This window comes from Micropterus salmoides, unplaced genomic scaffold, assembly GCF_014851395.1.
Source record: "Micropterus salmoides isolate LMB-PRFRI ecotype aquatic unplaced genomic scaffold, ASM1485139v1 Ms_hic_scaffold_16, whole genome shotgun sequence".
Lineage (NCBI taxonomy): Eukaryota > Metazoa > Chordata > Actinopteri > Centrarchiformes > Centrarchidae > Micropterus > Micropterus salmoides.
In genome coordinates, this window is record NW_024040707.1 from 19383007 (window position 1) to 19402190 (window position 19184).

The 19184-nt window shown below is 40.4% G+C and overlaps 2 protein-coding genes across 2 annotated transcripts; one reads left to right on the top strand and one right to left on the bottom strand.

Moving 5' to 3' along the window:
* Positions 1–329: 329 nt before the first annotated feature.
* cunh1orf194 (chromosome unknown C1orf194 homolog) lies at positions 330–2996 on the bottom strand. The gene is made up of 4 exons (XM_038722728.1): positions 2457–2996; positions 1175–1291; positions 962–1077; positions 330–856 (listed from the first exon to the last, which is right to left on the bottom strand). Exons 1-4 carry the CDS (start codon positions 2709–2711, stop codon positions 754–756), a joined length of 591 nt encoding a protein of 196 aa, XP_038578656.1. The 5' UTR covers positions 2712–2996; the 3' UTR covers positions 330–753.
* A 227-nt stretch (positions 2997–3223) lies between these two features.
* On the top strand, positions 3224–19111 carry elapor1 (endosome-lysosome associated apoptosis and autophagy regulator 1). Its single transcript, XM_038722725.1, has 22 exons — positions 3224–3430; positions 4915–5035; positions 5232–5412; positions 5553–5700; positions 5800–5880; positions 6956–7061; positions 7146–7295; positions 7537–7625; positions 7853–8030; positions 8757–8885; positions 9607–9697; positions 9793–9898; positions 10011–10148; positions 12257–12520; positions 13093–13269; positions 13356–13506; positions 13899–13992; positions 14209–14310; positions 14517–14643; positions 16595–16773; positions 16921–17086; positions 17166–19111. The coding sequence occupies exons 1-22, from the start codon at positions 3344–3346 to the stop codon at positions 17250–17252; spliced, it is 2952 nt and encodes a 983-aa protein (XP_038578653.1). The 5' UTR covers positions 3224–3343; the 3' UTR covers positions 17253–19111.
* The last annotated feature ends 73 nt before the right edge of the window (positions 19112–19184 follow it).

Here is a 19184-nt window from a genome sequence, read left to right on the forward strand (position 1 = left end):
CTGTTATTTTGACCAAATGCTGTAGAAAACAGGAAGAACAGGGCCATGTGTCTCACATGTGTCATTGTGCTTAAATGTGTAGGCAATCTGCACAGAAGTGAAATCTACAAACAGAAGCGCTGTTGTGTCTTAAAAGCCAAATTATGCCGAAATATACCCACATTTTGTACCTTCATTAGATATCCATTTAAATCTCTCTGTAATGTGACAGACGAGTGAGCTAAGTGTTCATGCTTTTATTCCACTGTGGCAGTTTTTTTTCAGGGTTTACTGAGAGTTTTGTGGTTAAAGTGATTCTGAAATGATGCTTGGAGTCTTAAAGGAATCTCTTTTTTTTTGCAGTCTGTGTGGTCCATGAATAACTGTTAAGTATTCAGAGGACATTTGGAAAAACACCAGCTGCACAAATATGAACTGAAAGAACTAATTTATTTGCTTATTTGCAGAGCTCTGAAGGTAGCAGTAGCAGTTAGAGATAATAGTACTGGGAGGTTCTTGTTGAATAGAAGCTGCCGTCATTCCCCCTGGCGTAGCCCTTGTTTGTCATTTGGGGGGGGCATTGTGTTGATATTTGGGAAACACCTTGTTCCACACAAAACCAGCTTCTCCCCCGACTCACCGAGTTTATATTGAAGTCAGATTCCACCAGTCTGACATTTTAATCAGAAGTATTGGGCTTGCTAGTGTTAGTTTCTCTACACAGATATGCTGCAATGACTGGGGCTCATAATAAAACTGAACTTCACTTATGCTTCATTTAATGCTGTAAATGGAGCGCCTCTGTGGGTCGATCCACACTCTGATGTCTTTCTCTTGTTCCTTTTCCAGCATGTCCTGCTTTAAATATTCTTCTTTCCTGTAACAAAATGATAAATTAATGTGAATTAGACTCCTGAAATGTCACTGCCAACACATGGAAGTTGTTCTGCCAGGCCACAAACTTAACATCTCAAACACTCACCTTTGCTCCTCAGAGATGGTCTCCTTCTGGTATAAAACCTGGTTCTTGCTCCAGAAGAAGTCCTTGTGGTGATCGTAGACAGACTTAAGTTGAAAGTCGAGGCTGTCGTTTTGACCCTGAGGTTGAGAAAAGAGTGGTGCATTCAAGGTCCTGGCTTTTTCCTTGAAATATTTCTCTCATTTCATAAGTGAAGGTTAAAATCATGGAGGTTACCTGAGGCTCATAATGCTGAACACTACGCCGGGTGCTGGCCAAAGTGGCTGTATCATGGAGGCGACTCCAGGGTTCCTCAGTTTGGGCGAGGTGAGTTGGTTTATCAAATGTTTTTTTCTGCACAATTGGAAAGGAGAAAAATGAATTCCAAATATACAAAGCAATTGTATGTAGTAAGCCAGCAATGCCTGAGCTCAAACATGTCACACAAGCATGTTGCTTTAGGTTACACCTGTAGTGAACAAATACACTTGTGAAACGTTTTATGCAAAATTTGAAGTGCTTGGAAGTATAGTTTGGTTACATGAGAACTCAGTGAGACGACAGCTTTGGTAAATGTATTTGGGGGATTAGGATAACATCGTAGTTTAGTCAAAGAGTTAAAATGGTAGCAAAAATGTCCAGAAGTATCTGTGTGTTGCAGCATACTTACATACTCTTTCCACAGAGATAACATTTTTACTTTATTAATATTTATGATAATATGAATAATCTTCGTCATTTTGTCTTTTAAGTATTTGATGTGTTTAATTGCTGCACAGGAGAGCTGCTTTGTCATTTTATTTCCGTAAGGCCTGATTACCAGCCAGGCAAGGTCCCATGGGACTCCAAAAGAAGCTGGCTTGTGGTCAATTAATTGTGACTTTTTGGGGGATATGGGAATATGCATGCTTAGGGTAGGCTACTGCTGCATATTCTGTTCTGTATATCCCTTGGCCATGTAATATTTCAGCATGGGGATAATAGGAACCCATCAGCTCAATCAATCACCACCAGTAACCTGACAACAAAAACAGTAGATGATGTTCTTCAAAATAACACGAATTTACAGTATGTTGGACATCTGGCCCTTACAGGCAGTTTGAAAAGTGGGGAAAAGAAAAATATATCAATAGCCTGTTCACCCTGCTGCCTTCTGGGAAGAGATATAGAAGTTTCTGCTGCCGCAGCACCAGACTGCAGAGCAGGTTTCCCCCCAAGCTATCAGACTTTTAAACTCAAATTATCCTCAGCACTGCTCCACTGAATATAGTTTATTCCTGTTTACTATATTTATAATTGCCTTTATACTAGACCTTTATTTTATAGCATATTGTCTGCTACGTAGCAGAAAGCAGTTACAAACTCAATTTCACTTTACAACCTGATGTAATGTGACAAATAGGCGACATCTACCTTGTATCAAATATATATATTCGAAAGATACGTGACGTTTAGCTCAGCCTGTAGCGGAACATCAGACAAACTGTAACGTTAATTTCTCATCAGTAGAAAAACCCACCTGCTGCGGCAGAAAGCCGCTGAGAGTGAAGCCGTTTTCAAACTTTGGGGAGGGGAAAGGATCCCGGCCTGACATATTTGATGACAACACCAAGTTAGGTGGCGAAAAAATACAATATGTGCGAACTGTGTGGTTGTTTCTGTTGTTAAAGAAGAAATCTCCTAGTATGTTTACGACTGGGTTTCTTAGCAACCACAAACTTCCGGTTAAACCTTTCAAAAGAAATCGATGTTTGGCCAAGTTTTTCTTCCACATGTTATAAAATAAGATTAGTTATTATTTTATTAATACTTCCGTATGGTAGAAAGGAGGTAGAAAATACAATAAAAGCACTGTAGAATCAATTCGGTATTCTACTTAGATGAATAAATAGGCTAGGCTAGGCCTACACACTATATAGCCTAGAGTCAAATATAATAGCCTAGGCCTAATATCAATTATGTACAATCAAAATGGAGCTAAAATAGAGTCTGTCAGAGATGGGAGACGTTGGGTGCTGTGGCGTTGTGGTGTCTGATGGCAGACGGCACAAATGAGATCCACAATACTTTTGGGCCTATTTGAGTTGGACGCTGTCTTTAACCAACCACTAACCTAGCCTATAAATCATTAAAATGCGTGTAACAAAGTCATGTTTTTTTTACTTGAATCGGCTGACTTCTACATAATGTGCAAATAATACTTGCAGAAGGCAGGTAAAATGCAAAGTCTGCCTATTGTCGCGCATTTAAAGATGACTCAGAGTAAAAACAGGTACCAACCACCTCCCAGTGTTTGTTCAGCGTGAAGCCGCGCCTCCAGCCGCCTGCTGGGCAGCAGCACCTGAGGGCGCAGGTCAGACGCCTGCTCCTCCGTATCCATCACTTCAGCACTGACAGCAGGCGACGATGCAGCGAGGCCCGACACACCTGAGCCACCTGTTACTTTGGCTGCTTCTTGCGCCAGCGTCTGCGGATTTGCCCATGTGCAAAGAGGTAAGGAGATTATTATTGTTTTATTGTGAGCCAGGCTGTTTCTATAAATTACGAATAGCAAACCCATCCAGAAGTGACACTCATAGGTGTCCCATCATGACAATTTCATGTGCATATAAAGGTTTTATCAGGTAAATTGCTTATGGATGAGAAGTAGATGGACATTTACAGTAAATCCAGCAAGATATGAAATTTGTTGCTCTGAGATATGCAACATTTCTGAACATTTTAAAAGGGATCTGACCTAAATGTCTTCTAATGCAAGGAAACCTGTATCATTGGATGATTAAGTTTAGTCTTTAGAATTAAATACAAATAAAGAAAAGTGTAAGTATAACACTTTGGCGTCCTTTGCATATTGTGTGTTGGAAATGTGTTTCTCTAGCAAGTGTTTGAGTGACATTACATTGGTCACTTCCCTTCTGCTTGCTTTGGTGTTATGGTTGTTTTAACTTCCAAATGTTACACTGCTGCTGTGCTCTGCTCTCCCTGCTATATCTGTTTTCAATTTGCATAACAACAGTACTGTTTGATAACACTCAAAACTTTTCTTTTTTATCAGTTTAGTTAGAACTTTGACACAATATGAATGTGGAATTAAGACACCAGTGTTTTTAGTATTTATTTTGAGTCTGTTGAGGCTTATAGATGATGATGATTTAGGGAAGGAGCTTGGGGAGCAGCCACTTTGTTTCCATGCCAGTCCATTGACCTTGAGGCACACTGGTCATTATGTCCCGTAGCCTTGGTTTCCTCATGTTTGTTTAAAGGAGGCGATTCGGCTACAGCACATGTCCAGTTTGATGCATTTTTACATCAGATCCTCCCACCCAGACTCATGTTCATCTGATACCCCTACCACAGCTAATGTAGCAGCTCTAATCGAAAACATAGACCCAGAGGAGGAGTGGTGCTGCTGCTGCTCCTGTGTTTCTGTTAACAATTAATCCCACAAGGCTATTTGTGTGGGCTTGGATCAGTCTAGTGAGTTGCTTTCCTTCGACCAAGATTACACTGTGTGCCCGGTCAGGACTTGTTTCAGAAGGTGTCAGATAACCAAGATAACCTTTTACATTATGTCACAACCCAAACTGCATCATAATGGGTATCTCCAAAAGGTGTCAAAAGCTTCACAGAGCTTCCAAAGCTTTGCACCTGAGCTCCTGCTGTCTCCAAAATCCTGCGACAACACTGAAATGAAATGTTTACAAAAGGATGAGTGAGATTAAAAAGACAGTTGAGACAGCCTTCTGGGCAAACATTAGCCGCAACTTTTGTTTGGAAAAGAGGCTTGCCTGGTTTTGCAAAGAGATTCCAGATGTATAAAACAAGCTCCATTTGCTTCTCACGTGCATGCTGAAATCTTTCTGTGTCTTAAAAGAAGTACATCAATGTATTTGATGTACTTCTTTTAAGTAAAGTGTGTGTGTAGTGCCATTTTATCCAGCTGTGTGAAACTCACCACCTGTGTTTTGTCCCTGCAGTCAGATTATCACTTTGAGTACACAGACTGTGATGTGCTCGGGTCACGATGGAGAGTGGCGGTTCCCAACAAAGCTGACACATGCACAGGCCTCCCAGATCCAGTCAAAGGCACCCAGTGCAGTGAGTGTCCTGCTCTTACATCACTGTTTAAATATTTTCCACACACCCTCCATCTGTATCACAGCTAAATAACAGTGTAAATATTAAATTGTTACCACACTCCATCCTGCATCTGTTCCTTGCTAGCTTGTCCTCATCTTCCTGATACCTTTTCAGTGTGGCCTCTCATTTCTCTTTTTACTCCTTCCTCTTATAGCCTTCTCCTGTAGTGAGGGGGAATTCCTCGACATGCAGTCGCAGGAGTGCCAGAAGTGTGCTGCAGGCACCTACTCTCTGGGCACTGGGGTGGCCTTTGATGAGTGGGACACCCTGCCCTCTGGTTTTGAGACCCACGGGGTGAACACAAACTACGGGGACGCCCACACAGACTGCTCCAAGTTAGTATAGGCCTCACTTGTTTTTGTGTTAAAAGTAGGTTTATTTTATGTGTGTTGGCGTTTCTGATCAATCAAAGCTCTGACTGTTTCTCAGTTTTGAGAAGCTCATCAAACTGTTTCTGCTGCTGATCTTTCTCCAGCTCAACCTGGACTCCAAAGGGCGATTATGTAGCCTCAAACACAGATGAGTGCACTGCAACGCTGTCCTACGCTGTGAGCCTGAAGAAACCTGGAACTGTGTCCTTTGAATATTTCTACCCTGACAGCGGCATTTATTTTGAGTTCTTTGTAAGTGTTTTTAAAATGACTTTTGATTTTGATAAAAATGGTAGTTTTCAGGGAGGGGTATATTTGGTAACTTCTAACTCATTTCGCTTCCTCCTGTAGGTTCAGAATGACCAGTGTCAGTCTACGGACTCTCAAAACCGGTGGATAAAGAGATCTGAGAGCAAATGGAGCAAATACGAGGTTTGTCTGCATGTAGCCAGGGACGGACTGTATTTATGATACCTGCATTTAAAATATGTATTTCAAATACAAAATAGGATTTTGTAATTTGTTTTTGAATGGGCTGATAAAAATGTAAACTGTAAAATACTTTGTGAGAAGTCAAAGTGATGACATCATAAAAAGGCTGCCTCTGATTAGTGCCTACTCAGTAATTTGCCCAGACGTGTTCGTCTGATCGGAACAGAAAACTGATCCAGACCTGAGGAGGAAGGTCAAAGTGAGAAAAGAGTAGTTCTCCAGCTTTGTAGCAGCCGCCACAGTAAACGCTGACTTGCTACTTTAAGCTATGTTAACTTTTTGGGTTTTTGGGTTGTACATGAAAAAAAAGAAGCATTTTGGAGATGTTGTACAACATTACTTTATAATGCCACGAGATAGTGTAACTTACCCTAACCCTTATTGTTAACGTCATTAACATCATCAACAACAATCTGCTGCAACACCATTAAACAGCAGGTTGTCCACCCATCCGGCACTCGTGTTTGTTTTGGCTCAGATGATGCAAAGTACCCCCTTCATTACCAAACACCTACTAATTAAATTAGGATACAATTGTTACTTTAAAACTAACCTTCATCACAGGGATATGTGAATATTTGGTCTTTTATTTGGGTGCATGTCAGATTTATCGCATGAGAGAAAAGCTGCTGTTCTCAAACGTTGGTCACTTGAGTGAGTGTGCTAGTGAAGGGATGGATCAAATAGACCAATAGATGGAAGGTTTGAAGTGATTGCATGGTACTATGGAAAAGTATTTTTAGTATTTTTGAAAATAGTAATTTATTATGATACATGGCGTGCCTGCTGTAGTTTGTAGTTTATTTTGATACACTTAAAATTTGGGTATTTTGTATCTTATTTGAAAATACATTTGATGGATCTTTGCCCATCTCTGCATGTATCATTACATCTGTTGGCATCTGGTTGTCACTTACCTGAGAATTCAGTCCAAAAGATCTCTTATGTTTTTCTCTACCCCGTTTTTCTCTGACTTGTTTTTTTCATATCCCATTTTCACATTCACTCTGTGCAGGTTGAGCTGAACAGTGGCAACAATGTGCTGTATTGGAGAGCCACTTCGTACGCTCTGCAGGCCAGTGCTGTCAAACCTGTGCTGTTAAGAAACATTGCCATCTCCGGTAGGTTATTGTCTTACACGTTTGTTCACTCCTCAACTCCTTTTTCTTGTTAATGATTACAAGTTGATTGATATTTTTTTTTAGGGGTGGCCTACACATCAGAGTGTTTCCATTGTAAACCTGGCACCCACAGTGCAAAAGAAGGATCTGCCCGCTGTTCTCCCTGCCCTGCTGAAACCTACTCCAACAAGGGTGCCACTGTTTGCCATCAGTGTGAATCAGACACATATGCAGGTATGCACATTGCTGTCCACCCTTTAACTTGACATAATTCTTGTCTAGATTTACAACCATTATGCATTTGCGTGTTGCCACACACATTCATGCAAAGCAATGTGCATGCAAATGCTGCATTTACTGCTTAAGTGATTTTAGTGTGTGTAAGGTTTGCCTTATCACTGGATCTTAATGTGAGCTGTGTGTTTTCCCTCGTCCCCGCCCTCTCTTTCCTCTGGCTTGGTTTCTGTTTTTCCAGAGGCTGGTTCCGGGACCTGCAAACCGAGACCTTCATGTACAAACAGTGACTACTTCTACACCCACACTCCCTGTGACTCTGAGGGAAAGGTAATGCAGAAAATGGCATGGCCTGTGTGGAGGCAGCATTTATGCAGGTTCAGTAGGGTGAACAGAAAGAGAGAGAAAGAGATTTAACTTTGAATATCCTGCTAGCAACCATCTGGTGTAACTATTAGGTTTCTTTAAATATGCATTGTCTGGACTGATTGTGTATGCCCACAGAGCCACTGATGGCTTTTATCATGTATTCATGTCTGGCTTGCCGTGTGTCCCAGACCCAGCTCATGTACAAGTGGATCGAGCCTAAGATCTGCAGTGAGACCATCGAAGGAGCTGTGACACTGCCCGCATCAGGGGAGAAGCAAACCTGTCCCCCATGTAACCCGGGTTTCTTTGTCACCAACTCATCCACCTGTGAACCCTGTGACAAAGGTTTCTACTCAAACGGAACAGGTGCAGGATCAGTACACTCCTCACACTCTATCTTACATGCATGTTAGACTGCTTACTTTGTACTGTCATACGTGTGCACTTACCAAAGATGCTGATCATTTGACACTTAATATCAAGTAATATGATTTTAACAAAAGCTTATTTACATCCTTAGTGCTAAAGGGAGTCTCACTGTTGTGAAATTGTCCAAAATAGATTACACTTCTTGACTGCAACTGCAGCCTGACTGCAATATTTAAAAGAAGTATATAAAACTGTGATCCAAGTAAAGACACAAATAAAAACAAAGTGACCAATTAGAATTCATGTTTTCAGCAAAGATGTGTAGCAAACTGAACTGTGCTGGAACAAGTACAAAAAAATTATCATTTAAAATGGACAGTAAAGAGTTGGCACTTAAGGCTGTAAATGCTGACATTTATTCGATAACTGGAGCTTTCCTATTGTCATATTCAAACTTAATGCAAACCCTGGTGAATATGCCGCAGAGTTAGTTGTTTCTCAGAACAAGGACAAGAAACATAGAGGAAAAAAGGGCCTGGAACAGCCTTTAATACATTTAAAGACACTACTGTGTCTTCATCAGGGTTAAAAAAAAGTTTTTGTGTGCTCTAGATTCAATGTTAATGTCCACCCAAACAGGCACTGCCAATACATCACATGTTTTATTTTCCAGCTTTCTAGTAAATGTATACCCTGCCTTAATAACACATTATTTACTCACAGCGTGTACCAAGTGCCCTGTTGGCACGGAGCCAGTGTTGGGTCTTGAGTACAAATGGTGGAACACGATGCCGAGCAACATGAAGAGCTACACCTTCCGTCGGGAGTTCGGCGACACTGAACACAGCACGGGTGAGATACAGAGGGGCACAAGAATTACTAAAACAACCAGAGGTTGAAGGATAGCACAGATAGCTCCCAAAAAGCAAATTATCCAGGGGTTATAGAGGGTATGCGTTGATGTCACTTCCCCTTGGACATACTGGACTGAGTGGCAAAACATCTGTTACCATGGCTGCGTTTACCAAACTGCGAGTAAAACAAGTGATTATTTGCTGAAATTAAAGGTAGTCAGACTCGACAGTGATCCTTACAGCTTACCAAAGAACCAGTGGTCCAGCTCTTTCCCATGTTAGATGTGTTGTTTGTGTTTTAGCTGATTCAAGGTAACACTGCTGCTCGTCTTTCTGCCACTCAGTGAGCGTAACTGTGTTCTGTGACGTCATGCCCATACCCTCTATAAGAGAAAAATGTAAGGACAAAGTAAAATTCAGGATGTATCTATCATAAAATACCAAACAAAACAGCCCCAGCATTTGACAAAAATCTTCAAGTGCAAATATCCAAAAACTGGACCTTCAGTTAATATTATTTTGTCAAACCTCTATTTCCAAGGTCAAAAATGAACTTAAACATTCAGCCTCTGCATTACTTATGGTGTTAACGTATGCTTTGATTCTTATTTACAGTATATGTGATTTATTCTTGTCCATCAGAATGAATGTGTGTTTGCATTGTTAAGGGAGTGTAGGAGTGTGTTACTGTTTTTTTAAATATATGTTTGTAATGGCAGCATGGGAGGTGGCTGGAGAGTATGTTTACACCACTCCTGGGGATCAGGACACAGACTACCTGATGCTCACGCTCAGTGTCACTGGATACAGGTGAGGTCTCTTAAGGAATCACACATACAAGTCTATATATGCACACACTGTATCCCAGCTGTAAAAGTTAAATTAAATACCATTTGTTTCCACAGGCTGCCTCAGTCCATGGCCAAAGACAGTGAAAGGAGTGAACTCTCTCACATCACCTTCGTTTTTGAGACCACATGTACAGCTGACTGCAAATTTTTTTTCCTGGCGGTGAGGGAAAAAGTTACAACATTTCTTCTCATATGTATGTGTCAGGATGCATCCATAAAAAGAAGCTTGGCATCAGTATGAATGTATAAGAGGTGAGTGTATTTCTCTGCAGGGTTATAATCAGTGGAGTAATGATGTGGTGGAGCAGTGGAAAGGCAGCAACCGCAAACAGTCGTACTCCTACCTGATCCAGAGCAACAGCACCGTCAGCTTCACCTGGACATTTCAGCGAACAGAGGAATTTAACGTGGTGAGACACAATCACACATCCCGAATATCATTCATTATTTATGACCTTTTAACAGCTTCACTCCCTCAGCCTTAAGTTTTGTTTTTTTTTTAAAGGAATAGGCAGGAAAAAAGTTGCTTTCTCATTCGCTGGTCAAGCAGTACATTTTTATTTTATTTTCACTTCCATCCTTCTCACCAGACAGCCAGCCCAACAGCAATTTATCATGAATTCAAGTTCTTGTCATAATACAAGAACTTAAGGACTCAAAGGCAGACTCGGAACAGTTCAAAGGGGTAACAAAGGGTTTTATTGAAAAGAGCAACGGAAGACTGGGTGGTAGGTTCCAACAGGGCAGAATGGAGAGCACAGAGGAGGGGAGTTTGTCCAGGCAAGATGTGAGCAGAGCGGGGTGTGGCGTTCAGCAGAGTTCCCGGAGGTAGTGTGATCCTGGGCACAGAGAAAAACAGGTTAATCCAGGGAGACACAGAAATTGCAAGGAATCTTACGGAGTAGATAGTTGGCCTTGACGCATGTACCACATGTGTTAACTGACAATCTGGCGAAGAATGTGAGGAGGACTGGGGTTGAAATACTGCAGGAGCTTGATTAGTGGAATGAGGACCAGGTGCGCCGCTGGAGCCAGAGAGTGTAGCCACGCCCAGACAAACACAGACAGGGAGGACAGGGAAGGGGGGAACAAAAGAACACAAGATAGTGGGGAGATTCTGTAGAACCACAACAGTTCTATTCATTTTACAGCTTTTTATATATACATTTGTTATGTGTTTTTCATTATGTTTTCGGGTTGTCCATCAGTCTGTCCTATTCTTGTGATTGCGATATCTCAGAAACGTCTTGAGGGACTTCTTTAAATTGCCACAAACGTCCACTGGTATTAAATTCCAAGGTCAAAGGTCAACTTCACTGTGACATCATAGGCTACGTTCAGACTGCAGGCCTTAATACTCAATTCCGATTTTTTAACCAGATCCGATTTTTTTTGTTTGACAGTTGACATTATTGCTTAAATGTGGCCCATATCAGACTCCAGTGTGATTTTTAAATGCGACCTGAGTCTGGACACTCAGGTCGCATTTAAAAAGATCCGATCTGAATCGGATGTGGACCGCATATGGAAGCGGCCCAATTCCGAACTGGAAAAGATCAGATTCCATGTCACTTGGCCTGTTCACACTGTCATAAAAAGATCAGATCTGAGTCACATATGGGCAAAAAAAATTTGGATTTGGGTCACATTGGCCTGCAGTCTGAATGTAGCCAAAATGTCGCAAAATTGTTCACCCTACAACTCAGGAACAGAATGGGAGACTGTGACCATATTTCACAGTTGGTCAGACGCTGTATAGTTGACTCTTTTGACTTGAAAGTCATTGTGACCTCAAAATAGGTTTTTAGCCATAATTTAAGAATGAAATTGTGTCTTTACTTGAACAGTAACTACCACAGTAAAGACTTTCCTCCATCTCGTTCATTCTGCCTTTCACTTCCTGCCTCATTCTGTTTTTCCAGCGCCATTGCATTCAGTGAGTTTCACCTGCAGCTCATAGAGAGACTTTGCATCAAAAAATGACAGGAGAAAACAAAAACACCACATTTTGTTTAGGTATCCTCGGTTGGATATCGCATAGGCTATTTACATAGTAATCGAGGACATATGTACCTGTTTAGCCAATACAATATGATAATTCATTAATACTAAGAACTACAGATGTGAGATGTGAGACATCCTGAGACATTATCCATTATAAAGGTTTTTTATGATTATTTATGTGACTGATGAGGATATGCAAGAAGGCAAGAAGATGATGCACCACATTTAGAGATAAAATTATTTGACTGTAAATGTTTTAAATTATCACTAGGATTTGTTATGAAAGACTGCAGTAGCATCATGTTTGCTTTTTGCTTTCACAGTGAATTTGCTTTTGTACTGAACTCTAGAGGGCAGTCTGGGGCTGTTTGTCCACTTCTAAAAAATCTGAATCAACTTTGTACATGTACTTCATGAGAACAGAGTAGAAAGTGGGAATAATAGAAATTCCTGCTTTCCTTGTATGTAGAGCAACTCAGCTGCTGAATGATACCTTGTGTTTCTCTTCCCTCAGGAGAGGAAATACAGTGCTGATGTTGCAAAGATCTACTCAATCCACATCACCAATGTGATCGAAGGCGTGGCCTCTCATTGTCGTCACTGTGCCCTGAGTTCTGGTAACGAGGGCTCTGCCTGTGTTCCCTGCCCACCGGGACACTACATGGTCAATGGGACAGGAGTGTGTATGAGCTGCCCGCCAAACACCTTCATCAGGGCCGATCAGCCAGTCGGAGAGGCTGCTTGTGTTCAGTGTGGACCAAACATGAAGAGTAACAAGGTAATGGGAATACAATTCTTTTTACTGAAAAACTCTACATACAAAGCCCTGACTTGATCTATCATTGCATGGATGTATGCAGGGCTGGTGAGGGTTCTTCCTGGGAATTTGTTATTAAAAAATTACACTCTGGGTTGGGTGTTTTAAAGGCTGCTTTATTGTATTTTTTTAAGACTATTCTCGTTCAAGAAGGTGGGGTTTGCTTTGGGGAATTTGGACTTATGACCTCAGCATTTCTTAAACCCTGGCCATGGCCCTGAATGTATCTATATATCTTTATCTCATATGAAAATATGCAATACTTGTTAATGGGTATCATGTCTCTCTTACATATACATAAACACAATAAGCAATTATCACATCAGTAATCAATAATCACAGTTGCAAGACTTTCCACCATTTGAATTTGAATTGTTTTCCACAATATACGTTGGTCTGGCTAAGGTGCTATTTACCTCTTACTTGACTTCTTTTATAATACTTACCAAAAATAAATTGGGTTTCCCACAGCTTGTGCATGAGATTATTCCACCCACTGTAAACAGAATGGATGTACATCTAAATCCCTTCAGGGCCACACAGCATGTATCAGTGACTGTACGTTGGACGTACAGACAGGAGGGGGAGCACTGCTGCACTATGACTTCTCTCCTCTGGCCAATGTCACCGGCTTCCAGAGCAGCCCGCGCTTCACCAACAAAGGCCTGAGATATTTCCACCACTTTAATTTGGGTCTGTGTGGGAAAGAGGTGAGGAGCTGGGATCCTGATGACCTTGGATTTAGCTAAATTTTAGTTTGGCGTGCCTTTTAACGTGATGTGTCTCTCTCTTACAGAGCAGAGTACCGGCCACCTGTGTGGACAATGTAACAGAGATTAGGAGAGAGGTCAAAGGTTACGTATGTCAGTCCACTGTGGTTCCCTCTGACATCAGGAGTCAGACCGTGGTTTCTTCCCAGCCTTTCCTTATTGGTGACTCACTCATAGGTATGAACTGAATGCTGCAGCCCTCTATTGCTCTAAAGGATAGGCTATGTTTGTAAGATTTGTCATTTAAATGGAGAAAAAAGTGTATTAAAATGTCTTGATTTTCATTAAGGGCCTTGATTTTCATTAAGGCCCCCCCCCCGGTGTATCATGCACTTTAAAACACCCTCATCCTCTGTATTTTATGTACACCCACACACTGTTGCAATGGGATGGGCCTCATACTTCATACTTGATAGTGTAGTATCCGAATTAAAGTCATGTGCATCGTGTGATTAAGGGTTGTAAATTGACATTGTGGGGTTGCTATCAAAAAAAGGTAAGAACCGCTGGTTTAAAATGTGTTACATACTTTACATGTCATATATGCAACATGTCTTTTTATTCTGAAGGTGTGACAACTGACACAACCCTGAGTAGCATCTCCTCTCCAAAATGGCTGTTTCCCCCTGCGTCCGGCCTGCCAGATGTCATATTCTATTACAAGTAAATAAGATCACAGTTTTTCATTTATTGTGTTTCATTCATCCACTGTGGTATTTTCAGTTCCATGTTATGTTTAATTTTAAGTAAATATTTGATGCTGAAAGTTTGATCATTTGTTTAATTATTAAATAGAATTAAAAATCAAACATAGTCTTAAAGTATATCACATTATAGAAGTTAAGACTTTTATGTTCCTCATGTCTGGGATGTTTCCAGGTCCAGTGAGACGACTCAAGCTTGTAAACAAGGCAGGTCAGCCACCATCAGACTGAGATGCAATCCCACAGTGGCCGCTACAGACCTCATCACGCTGCCAAGGTTTCACTGTGACCAAGCTCAACTTTTGACCTTACAACAGTTGTCCAGACAGCATTTGAGTTGACACACATACTGAATTACAATAGCCATATTTGACACTTACATGTCACATGCTGAGCTCTGTGAATCTGAACTGTGGACAAAGTGACTCCTTGGAGATCAGATAAAGCTTATAATAATCTCTCTTTCTTTGTTTTTCTCCACAGTAACTGTTCAGAGGGGACGTGTGATGGTTGTACTTTCCACTTTATGTGGCAGAGCCAGCATGCTTGTCCACTCTGCACCAAAAGCCACTACAGAGAGATTGTCAGTGCTTGCATCCAGGGAATACAGGTAATGCTGCACGAGCATAGACAAACTGACTAAAATAATTTTACTTCTTCAAACCCACAAATCCATCACAAGTCCAGCATGCAAAGAGAAATACTTAAAGGTTCTTGAAATTTCAATTATGTCCAACAGAGCATCTTGCATTTCACTTACTGTACTGTAAGTGAGCCAGGGCCGGCCCGTGGCATAGGCGACATAGGCGGTTGCCTAGGGCGCAAAATGTCAGGGGGCGCCGCAAGAGAAGGTTTTGACTTGGCACAAGTCATCTCAGCCCAGCTACTGTGACGCCGGCATACGCCGTGATAGCAATTAAGTGCATCTCGCGGCCCGCGCTTTGAGTTCAGACAGTTGTGGCGAGTAGTGTCGTTGTGTAGAGAATATAAACATCTAAAACCTGAGGTGCAGACTTGCTCTGTTTGGGACTGTGAGCAGCACTTTACCGGAGCTGCTGAAGTTAATGTGTGTGGATTTGTGATGAGTGCTTTCCAGATGGTTTCGGTGCTGCTCTTTTTTTCGACATGTCAGAGAACACAGATGTGGGAGAGATCCTAAATGAGCAGAAAGTTTTGAACATGAGAAGAAAACCTGCTGAAACACAGGATTTATTAAAGTCCAGGAATATATAACTATAAGTTATTTGAGGTGAAAAGGTGCCACATGCACATCCCCATGCAAAAGACACAAAAGAGGAGGGAAGACTGAATCATGCCTGCAGGTGTGCTGACTCAGCAGGGATTTTATTAAATTAGACAAGTTGATCTACAGGAGAAATATAGGCTATTTAAAAACAATAGCTACAGAATGTTGAAGCCTTACTGCATTATATTCTATCCATTTTTTATATTTTGAATTGTCACCTACTTTTCCACCATAAATTGAGGCAGAAAAGGCAGACATTTTCACCAGAACGCAGGAAATGATCCCCAATGCTTTAAATTTTCTGAGGGAGGACCCCCAGATCCTCCTCTTCACTTGACTCATCTCCACTATTGAAACTAAACCAATGCTCTTGCATTTCTAGGAATCTAAGACATACTGCAAGTAAACAGTCTCTGGGTTGACTCACAGTTGGATGGGAATACGTGTGGTCTCCCAATTTAGGCTATGATGTTGAGGTTGACAAGTATGCTGATCACACTTATTCATTATTGACCATGATTACAGACTTGGCTTTTCATCTATACATGCTAAAATTGTGAATTTGGCTGCTGAACGTTTAAAATAATTCTTGAGGATAGGGGAGCGATGGCCCCAACCCCTGAGGTGCACTTTTTAGGGTTGGGCATTAGGGGGGGCACCAATTTAAAATCTCGCCTAGGGCGCCAACATTGCCAGGGCTGGCCCTGAAGTGAGCTACACATACAGTGAAGCACTGGAGCTTGCAAATATAATGTTTTAGCTAACTTTTATGAGGCATCCAAAGGAATGGGTCGACATTTTGAAAAATAGGTTTAATTGCTTTTTAGCGGAGAGTTAGATGAGAAGATTGATACCACTCTCATGTCTGTCCGTTAAACATAAGGCTACCACTAGCAGTCAGTTAGCTTAGCTTAGCATAAAGACGGGGTAAAAGCTAGCCTGGCTCTGCCAAACTGTAACAAAATCAACTTAGCCACACCTTTAAAGCTCATTAATTAAGAAGTTACATCTAGTTTTTTTGATCTGTACAAAAACCAAAGTGTAAAAACTACAATTCACAGTTTTATTGGGGTTTTGTTTCAGACTATTTCTTACGCCTGTTCCAGTCTTCGTATTAAGCTAAGCTAACTGGCTGCTGGCTATAGCTTTATATTAAGTCGACAAATTTTGTTGTATCTATCTTCTCATCTAACATTAACTCTCATGTATTTTCCACAATGTTGAAGTATTCTTGTAAGGTATATACTGAAAACATTAGTCAAGTACTTAACTGATATGTGACTAAGGCAAATCTAACTATCTGCGTGTGTTTCAGAGGACCACCTATGTGTGGCAGCAGCCGTTGCAGTGTTATGGAGGAGAGTCATTACCAGCACAAAAAGTCAGTGCTTGTGTGACTCTGGATTTCTGGCTTAAGTTTGGTGTTTCCACGGGAACGATCGCCGCTGTGCTGCTCATCAGTCTCAGCTGCTATTTCTGGAAGAAGACACGCAAGTGAGTACTGAGCTTTGCATTTCCTTGAGTTTGCTGAAGCACTGATATATCATACTTCAACCTAATCTAATAACATAAAAACTCAAAAAGAAGAAACTGTAATTTTTGTTGACAAGATGTTATACCTGTCACTCTTTGTGTGTGCAGGTTGCAGTATAAGTACTCCAAGCTGATGATGAGCTCTGGGGGTAAAGAGTGTGAGCTGCCCACCGCAGACAGCTGTGCAATAATGGAGGGAGAAGACGCAGAAGATGATGTCATGTACCTCACCAAGAAATCCTTCTTCACCAAAATGAAGTCCTTCTCACGAGAGGTCAGTAACCCCTCCATTCACACATTCATTGAGCTGGGTATAAGGCAACCTTTCATGCTTTTATTCAATGTGTTTTCAGAGGACGTCAGATGGATTTGACTCGGTTCCACTTAAGTCATCATCTTCATGCCAGCAAAGAGAGGACGAAGACTCAGATGATGCTTAATTCAGCGGACTTACAGATCCTTCTACACAGAGTGCAGAGGAAGTGTTTTTGTTTTTTAATGAAACTTTTTGACATCAATGCAGCTTGTAACAGATGGAGTCACAGAAAATAGAGATAGGCTGTTGAGTTGTTGTTTGTATTTATTGCAAATGATATGGGATTGCTAAGGGAGTTTTAAAATAATGTAAAGAGTGACAATTTGATTTAATATTATTTGTCATATGTTGGGTTGCCAAACCTAATCTCACAAGTCTCCATATTGGGGATACTCTGTATTTTCAAAGCCCCATAGTGTATTTCAAAATGATGTAAGAACCAAACTGTGGATAAAGCTGCAGTTGTTGTAGACGTGTGACTGTGTGTACATTTTACTGTGAATGTGTATTTAGTTTATTTCTGTTTCTTCCTCATTTTTCTTCATGTATTTTTTATTAGGCTATCCTGTTTTGTATTAGACTAGCCATCCAGTCCAGTCTTCTAATATTATTTGGTAATATGTGAATTATATTTGCTACAGCTTTTGATAACCTTTCCAGCTGCACCTAAGATTATGATATAATCTTGCTTTATCAAAATCAGAATCAGAATCAGCTTTATTGCCAGGTATGTGTACCTACACATACGAAGAATTTGACTCAGGATTGTACATTGCTCACGATGTGCTCACTTACAATAAAACCATAATAAAATCAGACACAGGCTACAGTATAGAGAACACATATAAACACACTATAAACAAAAACAGATTAAAACAATATTCCTGACACAGCGACTCAGAATATAAATAAGAATATAAAAATTTATTGTGAAACTAAAACATTTTCTAAAATGAAAAAAACATCAACAAAGGTGCATAGGACCTGAGAATGACCTTTATTGCTGCCTTTAGGGGCTTTTTGTAAGATCATAGGGGTGGTGATGGCGCAATGGATAAGATGCCTGCCTTTGGTGTGAGAGACCCGGTTCAATCCCCCACTGTGACCCATCCACCAATGTATCCCTGAGCAAGACACTTCACCTCTACTTGCTCCAGAGGCGTGCGACCTCTGACATATATATATAGCAATTGTAAGTTGCTTTGGATAAAAGCATCAGCTAAAATGAATAAATGTAACATAAAATATAGCAAAGCATGAAAATAATTCACTTGAATACCTTTTTGTTACTACTTTGTTTATATGTGTTTTCATGAGCTATTTATTAGACAAGACAATACCAAAAAGTAAAAGTCTTTTTGTGGTTCAAAAAAATACAAACAGGGCAAATTTTATCAAAAACAAAAATATTTTTATCAAAAACAAAAATATGCACATGTAATAGATGTTTGAAATATTTTACCAAAGAGTGCTGAATATACTGTACATGTCAAGATAAGTTAAACAAATATGTTATTACACATGATATTAATAACCAAAAATGTATCTGCAATTTTCCATGGAATAGAAGTAGAAGAAGGAGTTGAATATTATTTTCACAACACATCCTGGTCCATCAACTATCATAAGCAGTGGTGGAATGTTTTCTCTAGTACTTCTGTTTTATACTTCACTACTACTCTGTATACTGTACTTTTACTCCATTTAAAATTTTACAGACCTATTCTATAAAGTATGGTGTGTCTTTATAGATTAACTTCCCAAAAGAATATCAAATTGTTAAAGATAAACTCCATCATGACAATTTACAACATTAAAATGCTGTTTACAAGTTCATGCATTAGTGAATAGCACCCAACAATATACTAAATAATATTACACTGACAGGGGCCATTCTGCTGCATTATGGCTATTTTTAGTATAAGTTCATTTCGGTGATAATAATTTTGTACTTTCACATAAAGTGAGTTGTTGAATACCAAACTTTTTTCGAGAGTTCTTTTTGTTCTAGTTTCTTATTTTTGCCAGTAGCACATGACCGCAGCATGAGCTTCAG